Source organism: Wasmannia auropunctata, unplaced genomic scaffold, assembly GCF_000956235.1.
Source record: "Wasmannia auropunctata unplaced genomic scaffold, wasmannia.A_1.0 LD334845.1, whole genome shotgun sequence".
NCBI classification, from domain to species: Eukaryota; Metazoa; Arthropoda; class Insecta; order Hymenoptera; family Formicidae; genus Wasmannia; species Wasmannia auropunctata.
In genome coordinates this window covers 14,455-34,380 of record NW_012028045.1, presented here as the reverse complement: position 1 = coordinate 34,380, position 19,926 = coordinate 14,455, and the positions used below count along the sequence as shown (strand labels likewise).

Genomic DNA, 19,926 nt, shown 5'->3' with positions numbered 1-19,926 from the left:
TATTTTTATATATCGGTCTAGCGTCATTGTTGTATTGCTTTTATTAATATTAAAACAAAAAATTGCATCTTAAATTATTTAGATTTATCTTGTTTCAGCATTAAAAAAGTAACGGAAAAGTAACAAATCGTTACTTTTTAAGTAACGGTAATGACAACGAGTTATTTTTAAAAATCAGTAATTAGTAACGATAACTAGTTTTTTTTTAACTCGGTAACAAATAACGATAACTAGTTACTTTTAAAAAATAATTTTCCATTCCCTGGTTATAAGTCATAAATCGTAAGAATTCTACAAAATATGTCGTATGCCGATATCATAAGCAGTAAAAATTGATCAATTACGTTCTCTTCACTGAATGTGAAGAGAATACTCAATTTGATGAGAATAACGTGACTTTACTGTGGAAAGTGTTGACGATAAATTTTGTCTTGCGTGCCATTTATTATGTGCTTAATTGTGAAAATATAACTTGTTTCGTACTTACGAAATTCGTAAAAATAGATAGAAACTAAAGTTATTTTTTAATTTTATACATAAAAGTATATTTTTCACTCCTTTTAACAGCTGTCAAACCATGAGTTTTCTTGCCTGAATGGACTTACGTGCCTTTTGTGCCTATTTACTGACTGCTAGAGAGGAAAAGGATAGTTTTCATTCATTTTTACAAGTTTTTTTAAAGCGATATCACTTTTTCATTTTTTCCAAATTCTCATTATTTAAAAATGGCGCGCAAGAAACTTTTACTTTGTCATTTCTCGCTTACGACGTCACGATTCCAATATAGCCGCGCAATTAGTCAGGAGCCTTAATAATACTAATTAAATAATATTAATAATATTAATGTGTTAAATTAATATTAATTAAACATAAATAAAATATAATTAGACGACATAACAAGAATATAAAAAGAGTATAAAAAGAATGTATATATGATAAACTTATACACATATAAGAAACTAAAATTAATTTACAAAAAATATTTTATATGCATTGAATTACTTACCGCACCAGGTACTAGAAAACTAGAATGAATTTCATATGCCCATTTTTTCATCTCTTTGGCATTTCCTTCCTTGTATAAATCAGTTACTAAATAAAATAACTGCAACAATTATATATTAAATACATTTTTATATAATTTCTTTGTCATAAAAACATATTTTGAAACTAAACTAATTTAAATAGATATAATAAATAATCAACAATGATACATACCAAACTAGAAGGATCACTATTAGATAGTACATAATTAATAAATACAGCAAGGTGTGCATGATGCCCCCACAGCCTGGATAGAGATTGGAACGGTCCATGATCTTCTAATTGACCCTAAGACATTAATAAATCGATAAGATCAATTATATATATTAATATTTAAGGATCTTAGAAAGTATAATCCATAACTGAAAAGCAATAACCCATAGATTTATGAATAACTTACGATTTCTTGATCGCTAACGTCATCTTCTTCCATTGACATAATTGGCTGTTGGAACGCTGGCAATCCAGGAATGATATCAGTCGCAAGTGCCTGTTATTATAAACTATTATTATGAGAGAAATAGAGAAAATTATAAATCATTTTTTAAATAACTATATAGACAATACATAAAATCAAGTCTATTAAAGCTATTATATCGATAATAAAATCAGAAAGAAAATACATCCGTTTTTTGTTTATGTGTATACTCATGTATAATATATGTATGTGTAATACATATTCAAGTTATTTATCTGATACTTTTAATATTCCTAATCTCTTATTACAATTGTAATTGCATAAATTGCATAAATTAATTAGACAATGGATAAAAATGAGTCAATTTTGGACTAAAAAGTATAACAAAAGTTATATATATAATTTTTTGGATTGCTAAATACAATGATAGCACTTTTATCTAGCTAAACTATAATAATAAGAAAACAGTCAAAATTAACGTAAATTCATTAAAGAGGTGAAAAAGGAGATTTTTAATAGCAATTGAATTAGTAACAATTTTGTTTTAATTATTTAACTTGTAAAATAGTATTTATAACTTTTTTATTAAAAACCAGGAAAATTTGAAAATAAAACTGCAAAAATTTTAACAAGCACCTACCGCACGACAGTGGCTGAATTTCACTTACATTCAGGAGAGCTTTGAACTTTTACTCATAAAAAATATAATATTAATTTAAATCCTACTAATGCTTTTTTATTAAAAACACGAATACGCTCTTATCATTCAAAATTAATTCAATATTTTGTTTATATAGGTATTAGTAGATAAAAATACTTCTAGTCTATCAGTTATAGTAGATTATTCATGTAATTGTAGAATTAGTACTCATGTAATAGGCTATTGGGTTCTGATACCTGTTTCTAATAAATATTTAAATAATATAATTTATGCCAAAGATTCTGATAACAACGAATAAATTTATGCTATATTATTACAATAAAAAGTAGTATGATAGGGATCCAGAAAAGATTCCACAAACGTCTTAAAAAACTTAACAAGTCTCTAGGTGAAATCCATCATTTTAACATTCTTAAAATTTTACAATATTATTACAATAAAAAGTAGTATGATAGGGATCCAGAAAAGATTCCACAAACGTCTTAAAAAACTTAATGAGTCTCTAGGTGAAATCCATCATTTTAACATTCTTAAAATTTTACAATGCTACAATGCTGTATACATATACAAATGCAGATACATCTGTGTGTGTAGTAAGACATAAGATTCTTTGAATAACAAATTATTATCTTTTTGTTTAATTATATCGTATTGATTTTGCTATGTAAGATTTAAAATTTTTTAAGTGTTTTATTTTCAAGTGCTTTCTTGATTTTCAGTGCAAAATTTATAAAATTATACTGTACTAATACAAGTAATTAAATAACTAAACCAAAAATTGTAACTGAATTACTATTAAACTATTACTAAATTGTAATTGAATTACTAGTAAAAAGAACACCTTTAACGTGAATTTTGATCACCATGGGTTTGGATAGATAAAAATGCTACCATCGTATTCAGCTACCCCAAAAACGTAAGATTACATGTATAATAACTTTTGTCGCACTTTTTAATCTAAAATTGATTTATTTTACTCATCGTCCTTTGTCATATATAGTATCTGATTTTATAATCCAGTGTAGTTACAATGAGATCAGAGGATTTAATAAACCAATAAATATAGAACTGCTGAATACAGATTTAAGACTGAGAAAATATTTACATCGTTTAATGTGGACGAGAAAATGTCTTGCCCTAAAACGGGAGCAGGATACGGTGGTGGTGGTGTCCCCGGTGGTGTACGAGGTAATTCATTGATATCGATATCATTATGCCTGACATGTCCCGGAGGTAACAAATCATTCATCGATTCAGAGGCAATTAAACGTCTACTAGCTTCCAATGGAGATATTGCTGTTGTTCCCAACTGTTCCGGACTGGACTTTGTTCGCTGATGTTTACTGAGAGCACTTGAAGCGCTCAAATTGGCATCTTGAGAAAACTGAAATATAATTCATTACAAATTATTATAAATGTCATACATATAAATTATAAATAAAAAAGTTGTATGCTTACATTATATATTTATTCATGTAGGCAAGTAAGATGCTACATAAAAAAAATAATCACATTTTAAATAACAATAAGCATTTTAAATATTTCAAAAACGAAATAATTTTAATAAACAAAATTCCAAAGAGAAATTGGTTGATTTCGAAAAGAACATTTTATGGTAAAATACAATCTGGTATGATAAAACCAAATTTAAGGATATACTTCAAAACAGATTTTGAAGTAATTTCTATATTTTTTTAGATAAAATAATATTTCTTTTTATATAAATAAATTTTTCTCATTGTTTTGCGTGTAAACATTAAGATAAAGTTATAGAAAAACAAATAGCTCAAGAGATATTTCATTTTTTATTTTCAGAATATATCAGTTTCTATTTTTATATTGAAAATATATCAGAATAAAATATGCAAAAAAGTTTGCAATTTTTTTACTTTTTAATCATTTATATTTTATATGCAGAATAATAAAAAAATCAATGATAAAAAGTAGTATTATTAGAAACAATAGAAATAATCTAAAATAACTAAGCATCCAAACAGCTCAAACAATAAAAATTTAAATAAGAAATAAAGGGAAATAAACCAGGCACGATGTTGGTGCAAAATTGCAAATTATTATTAACAATAATTCATTAAATTATTGTTAAATTAAATTAAATACAAATCGCCCAGACGTTTCGGTTTAACATTAAACTATCTTCAATAGATTAAACTTCTTACAAGTATATACTCAAGATATATAGTGATCAAATTTTAAAGTAATAATGCGTCAAATTAAAAATATATATATTAAACATACATAAAAAGCTCGCCATAGTGGATCTTTAGCTTACAATGACAACAAAAAATTCCCTCCTTTTCATACGTCAAATTTCCTGTCCTGGTCCTGGCATGCAACAATAAGAAAAGGCAGTCCAATCAGTGTTTTAAAATTAAGAATATATATAAAAAGTAATGTGTCAGTAGTCGTGGGAATAAATTGAAAGTACCAATGAAACCACAATTGCATCCAATCAGGTACTAAAACTTGTAAATATCCACAACAAGGAAGGAAAGAACTTGTTCACTGTCAGTAAACCGTTCATTTTTTTATATATTTTTTTTAATTTGACACACTATCACTTTAAAATTTGACCTCTACATATCTTGAATATACTTGTAAGAAGTTTAATCCACTGAAGATGGTTTAATGTTACATCTGGATGGTTTAATGTTACGAAACATCTGGGCAATTTGAATTTAATAAATTATTGATAATATATTTGCGATTTTGCACCAACATCGGCTCATTTATTGCTTCTATTTCAATAATCTGGAAACTTTAGAAGTCACACATTTAAAATAAAACTATATGTTGATTAAAAGATCATTCCCAGTTTCAAGCAACTTCTCGTGCATTGTTTGCGAAATATTTAAGATAAGTATTTAAAATAAGTTATTAAAAATAATATTTCATTTATAATAAAATATATTTTATAAAATAATATTTGTTATATATACAAGTTTTTAATAAAAGCAGATTTGCTTAATGGAAGTAATAGAAAAGTAAAATAAAATTTATTGTATACACATATATATATATATATATATATATATATATATATACAAAACATATTTCTTATTACTTATTTACAGGTAACATAAAAAAATAATCTTATAGGTTTAATAAACCTAGTGTTTTATAAACTGATTTATGCATACATACTTACATTATAACAAACATTTTTTTCTCCATAATATTTATTAAATATATTTCATTTAAACATAACGTTACATATAAATATAACGTTTATGATTCTCATATAAGCTCTAAATACCATTTATTGACTTTAATTACAAAGTCACATTGTATAGTCGTAATTATTTATATGTATATCACTAAATAGTATGTTAAATGATCCTAAACACTATATAACATAGAAATAACAATTTTTTCAAATATACAAATTCTTAAATTCATAAAAATTTTCTGATCTATTTATGACTCGAGAATTATGTACGTATGTTTATCAACAAGTATAAAATAAGTATAAAGGATATCAATTAACATTATTGGACAATTAAACTACTTACAGAGTTAGAAATACCCTGATTGATGGTTGAAGGCGTTAAGTGAATCAGCAGATGTCGGTCCACCTCCGGTTGGACTGTGTTTTGTGTGGCAGGTGGAGGTCTGGGAGGCAAAGGCGGCGGAGAAAGACTTTGCATGGATAAGGATTTGCGCGACGGCAGTGGGGGTGGTACATCTGCGCCACTGCCGTTGTTCGAGGGTGGACAATAACCCGAGGAACACGAAGTGTTTGTTACCAATGAGCAAAGCTGTAAGACACAATAAAGAGTTGCTGTTACCAAAGAGGCCAAGCTGTAAAACACAACGATGTGTTAGCAAAAGTAAGCAAAAGCTTTAGTGCACTCACAATCAATTAATATACAAGATAGTTTGTTATTTTTACTGAAAATGAGAAAGAATTCTTAAAAATAAATTGCAAATGTAAAATAAATTTTTTTTTTGCCATAAAAATTGATTTTCAACATCACAAAATTGTTATCGCTAATTTTGGGTATTTTTTAATTGTCTTGCGATATATATCATCTGGTATATTGTATTTTAACAATAGCTATCAGAATATAAATAAAAAAAATAAGAATTCTATTTTAGAAAATAACAAAGAATAATTGAAATTAGTAAAAAAATAAATTATAAAATATTAAGATCATCTTTAAAAATATGTTTTTATTCACATTCTAAAAAACAGCTCCTGATAAAATAAATTCATCAATTTATATCACAATATCAGTAAGAAAATTACGTAAAATAAAAATATCAAGCTAATTTTTTAATTATAAACCCTGATTTTCTCAAAAAGTTTTATACAAAAGAAATATATTTTTAATATTGTTTTTCAAATAAAATTATTAATTTTCCAAATATTATAAATAACAAACTATCTTCATGTTGACCCATCTGCCACTGATAAGATTAGATGTTGAGTTTTTACACGTTCTGAAGTTTTACAATTAATGACATAGAAAGTAATCGAACGAAAGGACACAATTTGGAATCAAGTAGGAAATCTCTAAATCTTCATAAAAAGATTTTAATAAAAGTATAATTCTGATGCTTACTCAAAATGTGATTGCAGTGAGAAATTTTGAGTATTATATTTCTCGAATATTATAAAGAGATATGATCAGGATGCAACAAAAATATTTTATCATATCTTAATAATGCTTGAACTAATTAAGTTTCTAATAAACTATCAATAGATAAAGGATCATGTAATAAAAATATTTTTACAAATTTATATTTACTATATGTACCCCCTAAATAAACAAAGATATTATAATGTAAAGTCTAAATTAGTAAAATTTATGGAATATCATTGTTATTATGGTCACATGTGTACAGATCGTAAACAAAAAATATTTCTTCAATTTCTGACATATGATTGTGCTAGCAATGTTTGCATCTAATTTTGACAGTGACAGATAACGGATGAGGTCGAAAGATAAGGCGTTCATACAAGCCAATTCATTGAAAATTTAATAAATCATATGTACATACACAAAAAACTTTTATTATATTTAATCTTCTTTTTATCGTTAATGATTCATTTGTGAAATTCTATAAAGTTTAAAGGAAGAAAGTATAAACGCAAGAATCATTTAAACGTAAAATATTTTACACAATTTATAAATTTTATATTGCTATATGATAGTACACGCGCACATGCGTACACGCGTATACATAAATATATACTATATTTTGATGTACGAGGGGCATTCAAGTCAAACCAGGATTTTTAATTTTATGGGCAAAAGAAAAGATCCTGAGTAAATCATCTTATTAATCATGCTGATTAGTTACAAGTGTCTTCTAACGCCGTATGGTGGCGTTAATGTCGCGGGCCACGCGAATTACTTTTTAAACAATATGGCGCGCAATCATGCTAGTTCAAAAACTGAACAGCGTGTTGTAATGAAATTCCTCGTGAACGAAGGCGTAAAACCTAGTGAAATTCACAGAAGACTTCAAGCACATTACGGAGATCAGACTCTTAATTAACCGCAGTAAAACATTTGAATTATGCCAACATTTTAAGGACGGCTGTAAATCAGTGGGCACCGATCTGCCTCGGCAGGGATCGTCACTCACTGATTTACGGCCGTCCTTAAAACGTTGGCACCATTCAAATGTTTTACTGCGGCTAAAAGTCTGATCTCCGTACTGTGCTTGAAGTCTTCTGTAAATTTCACTAGGTTTTACGCATTCGTTCACGAAGAATTTCATTACAGACCTGTTTTTTATAGCTGAACTGCTGCACTAGTTCACAGTTTAGCTTTCTCTTTCTACATTGAAAGAAGATAAACTTTGAACTAGCGTAGCCACTTCAGTTAGAAAAAACAGACCTTACAACACGCAGTTCAATTTTTGAACTGGCATGGTTGCGTGCCATATTGCTTAAGGCGATGCTGGAATACCGACATTTGCAGTTGGAACGATAACTTTGAAAATATTGAACGGAATTAAAATCGTTTTTACAGGATTGAAATAGACATAAAATGTAAGAAGGCGAGCTATTTCTTAAGGCGATGCTGGAATACCGACATTTGCATTCTAATGGATAACTCCGAAACGACTGAACGGATTCGAAAACGCTTTTACAGAATTGAAATTAAATTTGTAGTAAAAACAAAAAAATATTACCTTTTTTCGGGTCGTAAAGTTATCATAACCTGTCACCTGACGTAAATATTTCATTGGTACAAAAGTTCTATAACTCATGTGTACAAAATAAGTAGCTGGCGCGCATCGGATTACTTGCACGAATAATACAAGACCTTTTGAGCTACGATTGGAAGCATAGAAAAACAATTATCCATTTGAATGCAATTTGTGGTAATTTTTACTCAGCTAAGGAAAAGACACCAAAAATTGCGTCTGTCAGTAAGTGCCGGATTTTCCAAGAGATGGCACTTCAATAAATTAGTTAAGGACATTCCATGTGTTTTAAGGTAACATTCCCTGACTATAATATATTTTATTATATATAACATATTTAGTAGACGCATGTTATTGGCGCCTTTGTTTTTAACGAATTATTTTTCGCGAACTTATTGATATTAAACGTTTAATACAAATGATATAGATCTCTTGGATTGACACTAATTGTAAGTAAAATAATATAATTTTTTTAAATTAAAAATAGTATTATACTTAAATTTTATTTTTTTTTATTGATAACAGTTTTTTTAAACATACGCATAAGCCTTTTTACCTTTTTATAAGAGTAATTTTTATAAAAGGTAGTTTTGTTTGATATACATTTTGTAGTATATACGTATAACATAAAATGTCTATAAATCATTTGTTATTTATAAGCCTATTTCTTCAAATAAAATAATATTACCAAGATTTGCAAAATATTCATTTTTTGTTTTTATTACATTAACTGAATGGGAATATTGATAAAAACAGTGTTTGTTAATTGATTTTGGTTGATATTTGATTACTGGGTAATCTACGTTCTTGTACTATATTAACTTTGTTTTTTACTAACTTTTATATTTCCTGCCATAATATATATACTCAATTGCAATTCACGATTCACAAAATGCCGTAAAACTCGACGATATCATTAGTCCAGAAAAGAAGTGATTCGTGCTATCTCGCTCGCTCGCTCTCCAAACAAGAAATAGAAACCCTCTAATCAGACTCTGACTATCAGAAAATCCAACACTTTTCTTTAAAACTGTGCAAGAGAGAAAGATATGTGTTATCATATTCTGGTGCTGAATATATGAAGCTCTATGAGCTTTATAGTTTCTGGCAAACATAAGTAAATACAGTAAATACTTAGTCCAATTTCTTTCTCGGTTTTGAATAATCAATATTTTTAAGTACTGAAAATGAGTATCAGTTTTTCTTAGCAAAAATGGGTAGATGCACAGCATTTTTCTGTAATAATTCGTCAATAAAAGGGTTAATGAAAATATATTTCCAAAGAATATGTAATAAAAATATATTCCCAAGAAATCCACAACGTCGAGCCAAATGAATTGAAAATATGGAATGATAATTAGATACCCACAAACTATAGTAATTTAAACAAAGTAAAATTATTTAATATGTGGCGGACTCGTGGCTGACGGTGCGGCAGCCAGCCATCACTACTAATGACCGCGCGATGAAATTATTGGCGATGTGAAACTGAAGGATCCGAAGGCCTCTATCTTTAACCTGGAGGCCGATCCTACGTAGAATCTGTCTTCACCAAGGATCTTATCAAGGAGAAGAGCCAGCAGAATGATCTGGGGCACACAGATGGAACCACAACCGTTGCGACTATCATCATCTAGGTTGCCCCGAAGAAAACGTCCACGTCGGTACCGACAGTACCCGCAAGTATAAAGAACTGACATCACCCCCGTCGAGTCCCTAAGGGCTTGACCCAAATTTCTCCCTTCGTTAGGTTTGTCATATTCGCAATATAAATCGTCCTTTTCAGGGCGATCTTTATCCGTTCTTCTAAGAACAAGAACTAGCTACACACTAACAACGGCTAAATTGGTAACCCCGACGCGTCTACACAGATTTCTGTTATGACCAACACAAAAAATCTTCGTTGTACATCCACAACTTAAAGATTTCCGACGTGATCTGAGATAAGCAACGACGAGAATCAATCATGGAGACAGGAGAAAACATTGGTTGCATCGTCATAAAGACACCACCATTTTGGCCAAAAGAATCTATGGTTCACGCAAATTGAAAGCAAATTCGTCTTGGGTTGAGTGACACAGGATTCTACTAAATATTATGTCTTGTCAGCTGGAAGTCAAGTACGCCAAAGAAATAAAAGACGTTGACCAACTCTCTCCGGAGAGAAGCAAGTACCAAGCATGCCTTAATACGACTATCTGCTTCGCAAGAACAGCGCAGACAACTCCTAGAACACGAGAAATTAGAGGACAGAAAACCTTCCTGCGTTATCTTCAACCACTTACAGGCACCATAGTTTTGAATCAACTCCTTCGAATACTGTGGTTAGGTCGATTCCCTGCACAAATGCAAGTCATTTTGGCAACGCAGATGGAAAACAGACTCGAGAAAGTAGCCGAGCAAGCGGACAAGATACTCGAGGTCACTTGCAGAGTTGTATAGCCTCTGCAAGTACAGCTGCCACGTCAGTCGCCAAGGGTACTACAAGCGCAGTCGGAGTCGAAGCAAGAACAAAAGCGAATGCCAAAGAAAACAGGATATCTGCTACTATCACCGACAATTCAAGGCAGAGGCTAAGAAATGCAGCAAGCCCTGCAGTTTTGAGTCAGAAAACGGTCGACGTAATTCAACCTATAATCGGATCAGATTTTCTTACGCACTACCATTTACTACCAGAGGTAAGAAAAAAACGTCTAATAGATGGCAAAATAGATGGCAAAATAGATGGCAAAATAGACTTATTTGCTACAGGCGCACTTACTACACAGACGATAAAGTCTATAAAAGCTATAAAAAAAGAATCGACATATCATGACGTGTTAGTAGAATTTTCGGCAGTCACAACGCCGTCTCGTACGACAAAAACAGTAAAGCACATCACAGTGCACCATATTAAAATCGCTCAAGGTCCCCCTGAGGCATGCCGCCCACACCGATTGGCACCTGATAAACTCCAAGTAACCAAAATGGAATTTAACCTACAAAAAGATATTATGTAATCTTTGAAGAGTCCATGGTCCACAAGAAAGGAGGCACATGGAGACCATGTGAAGACTCGCATGTTAAACACTAGGGACTATACCGGATCGTTATCCTATCCCACACATAGAAGACTTCTTACATACCCTACACGATAAGATCTTCTCAATATTAGATCTAATTAGAACCTACAACCGGATGACAGACCAAAAACGGCAATTACTACACCGTTCGGTTTATTCAAATTTCGTTACATGCCGTTCAGACTAAGAAACGCGACTCAGCACTTTGCAACACTTAACTTGTAATGACACACATACAGATGCTTCCGATACAGCCCTCAGAGCGATTCAACAAAAAAATGGTACTAGTTGGCAACCGCTCCCATTTTTAAGAAGCTTAACCGGGGACGCAAACTAAATACAGTCCGAGACCTCAATACGACCAAGAATTATTAGCGATTTACGAAGCGGTAAAGTACTATCGACATATGTTGGAAGGTTGAAAATTTACTCTCTATACCGACCACAAGCCGCTCACATACACTTTTAACCAAGACCCTTTGCAGTTCCCCAAGGCAAACACAACATTAAAATACATCGGCCAATTCACGACCGATATCACACATTTCCGAGAAGGATAACATAGTAGCAGATACACTCTTGCATCGAAGCAACCCAAGCCTCTATCAATTTCGAAGAATTAGTGCACTCGTAAAAGGAGGACGATGAATTGAAGCACTGCTCGAAAACGAAAAGATAATAAAACTAACAAAAGTGCAAGTACCTGGCACTACAACCAAAATTTATTGTGGTCACTGTCGCTCACGACTTCTCGCGGCGTTCAGTTCTGTTGCACATCAACTCTCGTCGGAATTCTCTTTCCGCACAGATTGCAACCGATCCGCCCAGTCGTTCCGATTTTCTCGTTGTTTGACTCTCAAAAGTCGAGAGTCTCTGCGCCGGTTCAAATTCTCTTTTGTTACTGCGTATTTGTGTAAACTTCTCTTTTGTTACTGCTTAATCGTGTAAACTTCGAATATTAAATCGTCGAAGCATTACGAATAATTAATAAAGTATTTATTTCTGTAAACTTTAACGCGTGTGATTTCCCTAGTGAATCCGGTCCGCGAATCTCTCTCTGCGTGAGATCTCACTCGAGATCGAATCAGCGATTTCTCAACATAAAATTGGTGGAGGGACATTCAGCGACACGAGAACTCCAATCACTCGCCCATTCGTGACTAAAGCATTTCGTCGACAAGTTTTCCAAAGCACGAACTTTTACACTCGAGAGTCAAGGCCTTAACTAAACTCGTATCTCAATGATATATTTGACCTCAAATACAAAAAGACTGCCAATTATGGGCACGGGCATGCATACAATGCCAAAAAGCCAAAATTAATAAAACATAATAGTGCTCCCCTTGGAAGCTTTCAAAAATCGCTTCAAACATATGGACATTGTGGGATCACTCCCACACTCAAAAGGATCGAAATACTGTTTTACAATAATAGACAGATTTACAAGATAGCCAGAAACAATTCTCAGCACAGTGGTACGACATGACCTGTTTTCGAACTAGATTACACAATACGATGTACTAACTCAAACCGATCAAGACTATCAATTCGAATCATAACTATTCAATCATCTCACTAAACTAACTGGGGTAAAACATATTAGAACAACAGCGTATCATCCAGCAGCAAATGGGATGATGAAACGTTCATCGACAAATGAAGACGGTAATTAAATGTCACCAAACAGTCAGAATTGTCAGTCTTTAACAGTATCTCTTCATCGAAATTTATTTACTTGTGGAAACAATTTTTTACGTTTTTTTTTTACATATACGGTTATTTTACATATAAGGTTAATCCATACGAAAATGCAGATTTCTCTGCTCATAAATAGTTTAACCTTTATATTGAAACAGCTTAAAGTGGATAAAATTATAGTATGTGAAAAAGGTCTGAGGAAGGGCTACAAGAATTTGTATTAAAAAATAAGGAATCCTATTTAAAAAATTCAAGGCCTTGTTCTGACTTTGACGACGTCCCAAGATCAAACTAATAGTGCCAGTAAATAGATCTTTTTTTTAAAACCCTACAACTTTTATCTGAGACTTTTTCCTACAATACTTAGTTTTCGAGATATTTTGTACACAAAATATCCATTCCGATACTGTTTGTACACTCTTTGCTAGGCTGGAAATTTTTACGCTCTTGTATATATCTTGAGTACCTCTAGAATTCTAGATAGCTGGATTTTAGATAGCAAGATTTTGTTACTCAAAACATGCAAGGAAACATAAAAATAAAAGTAAGAAAATTACATCTGCCAGTTTAAACGCAATTTCATTTTTTTCCCACTTTTCTTCATTTTCCAAGTTTTTTCAGCTACGCTCATTTTCATTGTCATTTTCAAATTCTACGACTCAAAATACGTAAAAATATGTATGATTTATTCGATCACCATACAGTTCCCAAAAGACTATTTTTGCATATTCTCCTTTGATCAGTTCAGCCGATATAAGATCCGATAATTTTGAATGCTTGTAACTCTCCAGCCGCACTTTTGGTTCGAGACAACTGTGCCCCTTTTGTTACTTCTTTTTTTTAGTAAGTTTATGTCAAAATTAGGAAGTTACTAAGTTACTTGTAAAGAAGTTAGTTACTTTTTTCAATAACTGTAACTTAACTTACTTCGTTACTTTTTTCCATCTATAACTATAATTTAACTTACAAGGGGAACACTAGACCCCTTCCAATTTGGCTAAATTTCATATATATAATAGTTCATCCCTTCCACTAATTCATGCTAAAAAAATACGACCCACCTCTCGAGCATTCGTGAGAAAAACACGTTTAAAGATTTTCATGTTGGTAATGTATCCGTCGGTAAGAGTTCACAACAAACGGTGTGGTGTAGCGAGTAAGATGCCTAATTGTAATGTTGCATGTTGCTGGTTCGAATCTTATTTTAACTAATTTTTTTTTCATCTATGTTGCATCGTATTATTGTGTATTTTTTTATGTTTAACATGAAATTAATATTTTTATTATAAAATTTATTATATTTAAAATAATATAACTTATTTACTTAATATACTTTAAATGTTATTAAACTTTATATCATTTTAAGTTGTGTCATACAATTTACATTATTAAATTGAAATTTATTTGCTACATAATAAACAAATTTTAAATTATTTTTATGTTTTGTTTTTTATTCTTTAAACGAGTTTTGACTACGCTGAAGTCCCTTCTTGTAAGGGTATCTTTATTGTATAATAATTAACCATGGACTCTTCAAAGGCTATACGCTATCTAATTTAATAATGTAAATTGTACAATTGACACAACTTAAAATGATATAAAGTTTAATAACCTTTAAAGCATATTAAACAAATAAGTTATATAATTTTAAATATAATAAATTTTATAATCAAAATATTAATTTTCAGGTTAAATATAAAAAATACACATACACAATAATACGATGCAATATAGATGAAAAAAAAATTAGTAAAAATAAGATTCGAACCAGCAACATGCAACAATTACAGTCGGGCACCTTACTCGTTATGCCACGCTGCTTGTTGCGGACGTTGCGGACTCACTCTTACCGATGGGTACATTACCAACATGAAAATCTTTAAATACGTTTTTCTCACAAATACTTGAAAGGTAAATCGTATTCTTTTAGCACGAATTAGTGGGAGGAGTGAACTCATATGTATAAAATTTAGCCAAATCGGAGAGGGCCATGTCTGGTGTTCCCCTTGTTATTTACTTTAGTTAATGGAAATTTGTCACTAGAATTAGTCTGGAGGTGGCATTACTGAACCTGATTGATGGCGCTACCGATCACGGATGTCGATTCGCATTTCGCTAATACATTTGTTCTTTTGTCACTTCCTTCTTCCTCTCCATTGTGTGATATACGAAATAAACGTTCTCATAAAGCAGTACAAAAGACTCTCCCACGCTTTATTCAAGAAGAAAAACCCAACAATTTATTGTCAGTCTCTGTCGGACACTTTAGTTCGATGTTTTCAATAAGACTTTAAACGTGAAGATTTTATAAATAAATAAATTACCAGCTCGTTATTGTAAATAATAGTCAGAATAAGAGGCCAAAGACGAGCGAGATACAAGTGTCAGTTAATATTCAATATAATTATGTGATTTTTACATACTCCAGCTTCAACAAACTGCGAGCCGTTACTATCGGATTCAACGCAGCTTTGATTGAAACAGAATCATATCGTCACGCTGTTAAACAATTTAATGAGTACTGATGCTCACTTGCATCTAATAAATCACCCCCTCCCTCCTCCGTTGCGACGCCAAATAACTGCTAACTTGTATCTATAGGATCTACTTCCTTATAACATAAAGATTTTATAACGTAACTTCTTACACAGTGATAAAAGAAAAACTGGATATCGAAATGCCGCTAATGTTATCTCCTTCAAGGAAGAACAAATAAAACAAGATAAACAATGATGAGTAAAAATTAATTATCAATTAATTTGATTATAACGGAGCAGTTTTAAAGTTTTAAGTGTCCTTTTTAAGGAATTTACTACGAGATTATGTTGAAATTTAATACATTATTTAAATAATTATGATATGTTTTAGATTTAAAAAAATACTTAAAATTACATATTCATAGATAACAAGATAACTCGTTAGATAAGATTTTATTTTTCACATGAATGCTTTGTATATTATTATTGTATTACTCAATTATAAAAATGAACTCTAATAAAAATGTTTGCATTATGGATTTAATTATTTCGTAAATTATAGACATCTAGCTGTGTAATTTAATATTGTAATTTTGATATTGTAATTTTAAACACACAAAAATATAGAGATTATTTCATCTGTTCAATTTTCTCATAACAAACGCAGGCCCGAACCCGTATCGTATTTACGTATACTGTACGGTACTCAATAGCGCGCTATATAAGAGGGCGCGCGCCCTCTCCATTATACTAACCATATGCGCAGAGCCAGATACGTTCTTGTTGCGAACAGAGTATAGTTATTTTTACAAAGTAATTTTTCCCCCTCCTAGTTTATATGCTCTAACATTTTTGTTTTTCCTTTTATAACATTCTATACATTCCTATACTAAAATGCTATATCCTATACTTCTTCAAATCTATTATATTATGTCATGTAACACAATCAATCTTTTGAATAGTATCAATTTCCTGAAGACATAAATAAATAAATTTATATCTTTTAAACGAAAACATATATAATACAGTCTTTTAAATAAGCACATGTTGTCTACAAACATATTTACTAAAATTATTTAATTTAAAATTAAATTTCTTTTTCAATTTCAAATTAGTATCCTTTCGTTTGATGTATTAAAATTTTTAAATAGATGAAAAGTTTCCAATAATTCTGATAATGGTACATATAAGTATCAAATTAATCAACTATTAATGCTTCTGCCTAGTCAGCCACGAACGCACTGACAACTATATAACGGTAGAAATTAAAAGCTTGTTTGTCATAGGCCGTTCTATAATACATCATATTTCGGTGTTATAAGTCGTAAACCGTGATAATTCTACAAAATATTTATGTCGATATTGTAAGCAGTAAAAATTGATCTGTTACGTAGAGCGAAAATAAAAGTCGTGCACGACAAAGCGAAGACGGACGGCTCACACACGCACACACACGTATACATACATTCATGCACATTCTCGCAATGTGGAATAACAAAACTGCGGCATATTATCAATCGGGGGCTCGGCGCCTGTCTTCCGGGGCTGTCTACCGCAACGTCGCGTCGTCGCGACATCGAAGAATTACCTACGCGTTTGTTGGCCCGCCGCGATATCCGCGGCTTTGTTATTCAAGGATCGCCGTTCGATAAAGATCTTCGGGTATTTTCGGAAGCGATCCGAAGGGAATCGGAAGGGGATCGTTGTCGTAGGAAACCGGATGTCGAGCCTCATTCGAGTTCGATCCGCAGATCCGGAAACATATTCCACCGAGCGAGTCTCTATTTCACGAACGCGAATATAACGAGACGTAGTGTGTGCTCGAGCCGGAACGCGATTCAAGGCGACGGCCTTAAGTGTCACAGCGTGTCCGTCCGACCACAAGTGGCTAACGACGACATCACCCCGTTGCCTTAGATAGGCTCAGGGTGTACGTCGCTAGGCGTTGCCACTGGTCGAAAGCAGGGCACAAGCCCCTACGCGTTATAGTCGAAAGCAGAGCATAAGCCCCTACGCGTTAAAAGGAGCGTTACGCGGCAAAAAACATTCGTGCGAAATATTTGTAGTTGCATACGTATATATATTGTGACAATAAACGAAACAACAGTACGACAGCGAAAATTGTGGTACTTATATACTGAACATGATCAATCACAGACGAATGTGAAGAGAATACTCGACTTGAAGAGAACGGATCTACTGTAAAAAATGCAGACAATAAATTTTGTCTTGCGTGCCATTTCGTTATTATGTGTTTAATTGTGAAAATATGACTTGTCTCGTACTTATTGAAGTCATAAAAATGGATGAAAACCAAAGTTATTATTGAATTTTGTACATAAAAGCATATTTTCCACTCCTTTCAACAGTTGTCAAATCACGAGTTTTCTTGCCTGAATAAGTTTTACTTAACGTGTCTTTTACTATTTACTAACTGTCAGAAAGAAAAAGAATAGTTTCCATCCATTTTTACATTTTTTTATTTCATCCAAATTCTCTTGATTTAAAAATGGCATGCAAGAAACTTTTACATGTCATTTCTCGCTTATGACGTCATGATTCCAATATGGTCGCGGTAACTAGGCAGAAGCCTTAAAGAAGTTTAGTGTATAAAAAAATATATTAAAAAAAGAATAAATATACAGACCTGTTCATTAGTTGTACTAATCGCTGCAAGTTGTTCCTGCAAAGTGCGTACTCTCCTCTCGGCACCCGCTAGCTCCGTTTGTACGGCTGTGACATTGATGTTACCACTGCCAGTACCAGCTTTTGCCAACTCGCTCCGTAATTTGTCTACGTAACTTTGTTCTTTTTCCAACATAAGCTGGAATGTGTGGACTCTCTGTGTTTCCAACTGCCGCTTCTTCTCGAGCTAAAAAAAATAAAAGCATTGTCTGTAAAGAACAGACTAAAAACATTTATCATTTTTTTCATTACAACTTTGGCAACACCATTTAAAAAAATAACTTATTTTTCTAATGAAGAAAAAAAAGTAATTACGTCTCTCCTTTTATTTATATTAAATACAATTTATATTCTTTATCATGTCACAGTTTTGCGGAATTTGAAATTAAAGTTGTAAAGAAAAAGATTCAATTTTACTACGCAATAATTATATAACGTGTCAGAAAAATATGACACAATCACTCAAGCTCAAAAACCTCTTTTAAGAAAATGAGAAGCCTATAGATCAGACCTTGATCTCTTTCAATTTCTTGAGTTCCAAAGTATTAAATTTTTTATCATAACGAGTTACTAGCCTATGAACATCAAATATTAGATTTATTAATCACATAAATCAACAATTGTCAAGATATTTTATATTTTCTTGACATATTTTAACATAGACATTATCGTAAAAAATATCCATTTTTCGGTCTTATTTTAGTATTTTTAATAAATTGATATAAAGAAAATATTATATTAAATATATTGAATATAATAGTATTGAAAAAAATCTGCAATAACTTAAAATTCATGAAGTACTGATGTAAATTAAGTTCAATAATTATTCAAATGTACACAAATTAGCTAAAGATCGGATAAAAAGAACGTTAAATTTAGGAATATTATAGAAGCTGTTCCATTTTAATTCGCATTTTCACAAAACGTTTTGCGACAAGTTAAGGTCAAAGGAAATTAAAATACGAGAAGAAAATTAAGATTTATTTTGAATTAAGAAAAAAAGATATTTTCTGCCCTTGTTTTACGCTATACTAGAAGATGTAAAACAACCATGAATTTCAGATTACTCATCGTCTTCATCGTTTGTTGACTATAACACTTACGTTATGATGTAAAATAAGTACTTCTCTTTTCTTATTTACAAATGTATATACACTCGACAGCAAAATTAAAGCATCACCCATTCTGATCACTAAAAATAGGCAAATTTCAAGAGAGTGTAACTTCATCAAAAATGATCGTATCGGAATGATCAAAAAAGCATTTTAAAGCTTAAAGTCTCTACTTTCGACACCCATAATTTATTAAATTACTTACTGATTCTTTACAAAGCTGCACGGATGCAAATGGAGATGCATCAAATCTAAAAATTTTTTACCAAGTACAGCGAAGTTCCTAAAAGTAAAATAAAAAATCGTCGCGCAAATGAAAGTTGACATCGTTCGAAAGCGTGAATCTTTTAGCTTTAATTTGAGTACTCGATCAGCATTGTGCGATTTTTTTTCACCGAGTTATTGAACTTTTGAAGTAAAAATGACCTTTTTTGCTTCAATGTTAAATAACTCGGTGAAAAAAAAATCACACAATGCTGAACAAGTGCGCAAATTAAAGGTAAAGATTCATTCTTTCGAAAACTGTACACCTCGTTTTTGTGCGATTTTTAGTTAGGACCCGTGGAACTTTGCAAAGTTTTTTTGCAAA

The 19,926-nt window shown here is 31.5% G+C and overlaps 2 protein-coding genes across 3 annotated transcripts in view; one reads left to right on the top strand and one right to left on the bottom strand.

The window, feature by feature from the left end:
• Positions 1–19,926, bottom strand: part of LOC105457972 (rho guanine nucleotide exchange factor 12-like) — a 36,387-nt gene that overhangs the window by 3,014 nt on the left and 13,447 nt on the right. Inside the window, exons 3-8 of one of the 2 annotated variants that reach the window (XM_011702956.1) lie at positions 18,188–18,412; positions 5,654–5,899; positions 3,229–3,507; positions 1,445–1,534; positions 1,219–1,332; positions 1,007–1,105 (exon numbers count right to left, since the gene is read on the bottom strand). In XM_011702956.1, the coding sequence (XP_011701258.1) occupies positions 1,007–1,105; positions 1,219–1,332; positions 1,445–1,534; positions 3,229–3,507; positions 5,654–5,899; positions 18,188–18,412 (1,053 nt within the window). The remainder of the gene's footprint in view (positions 1–1,006; positions 1,106–1,218; positions 1,333–1,444; positions 1,535–3,228; positions 3,508–5,653; positions 5,900–18,187; positions 18,413–19,926) is intronic. The other variant, XM_011702957.1, reaches the window with a different exon arrangement.
• On the top strand, positions 9,434–11,364 carry LOC105457971. Its single transcript, XM_011702955.1, has 2 exons — positions 9,434–9,986; positions 10,090–11,364. Exon 2 carries the CDS (start codon positions 10,401–10,403, stop codon positions 10,743–10,745), a length of 345 nt encoding a protein of 114 aa, XP_011701257.1. The 5' UTR covers positions 9,434–9,986; positions 10,090–10,400; the 3' UTR covers positions 10,746–11,364.

What these genes read in the sequence shown, in the direction of transcription:
- LOC105457971 (XM_011702955.1), top strand. Translation starts at nt 10,401, where the DNA reads ATGTCTTGTCAGCTGGAAGTCAAGTACGCCAAAGAAATAAAAGACGTT.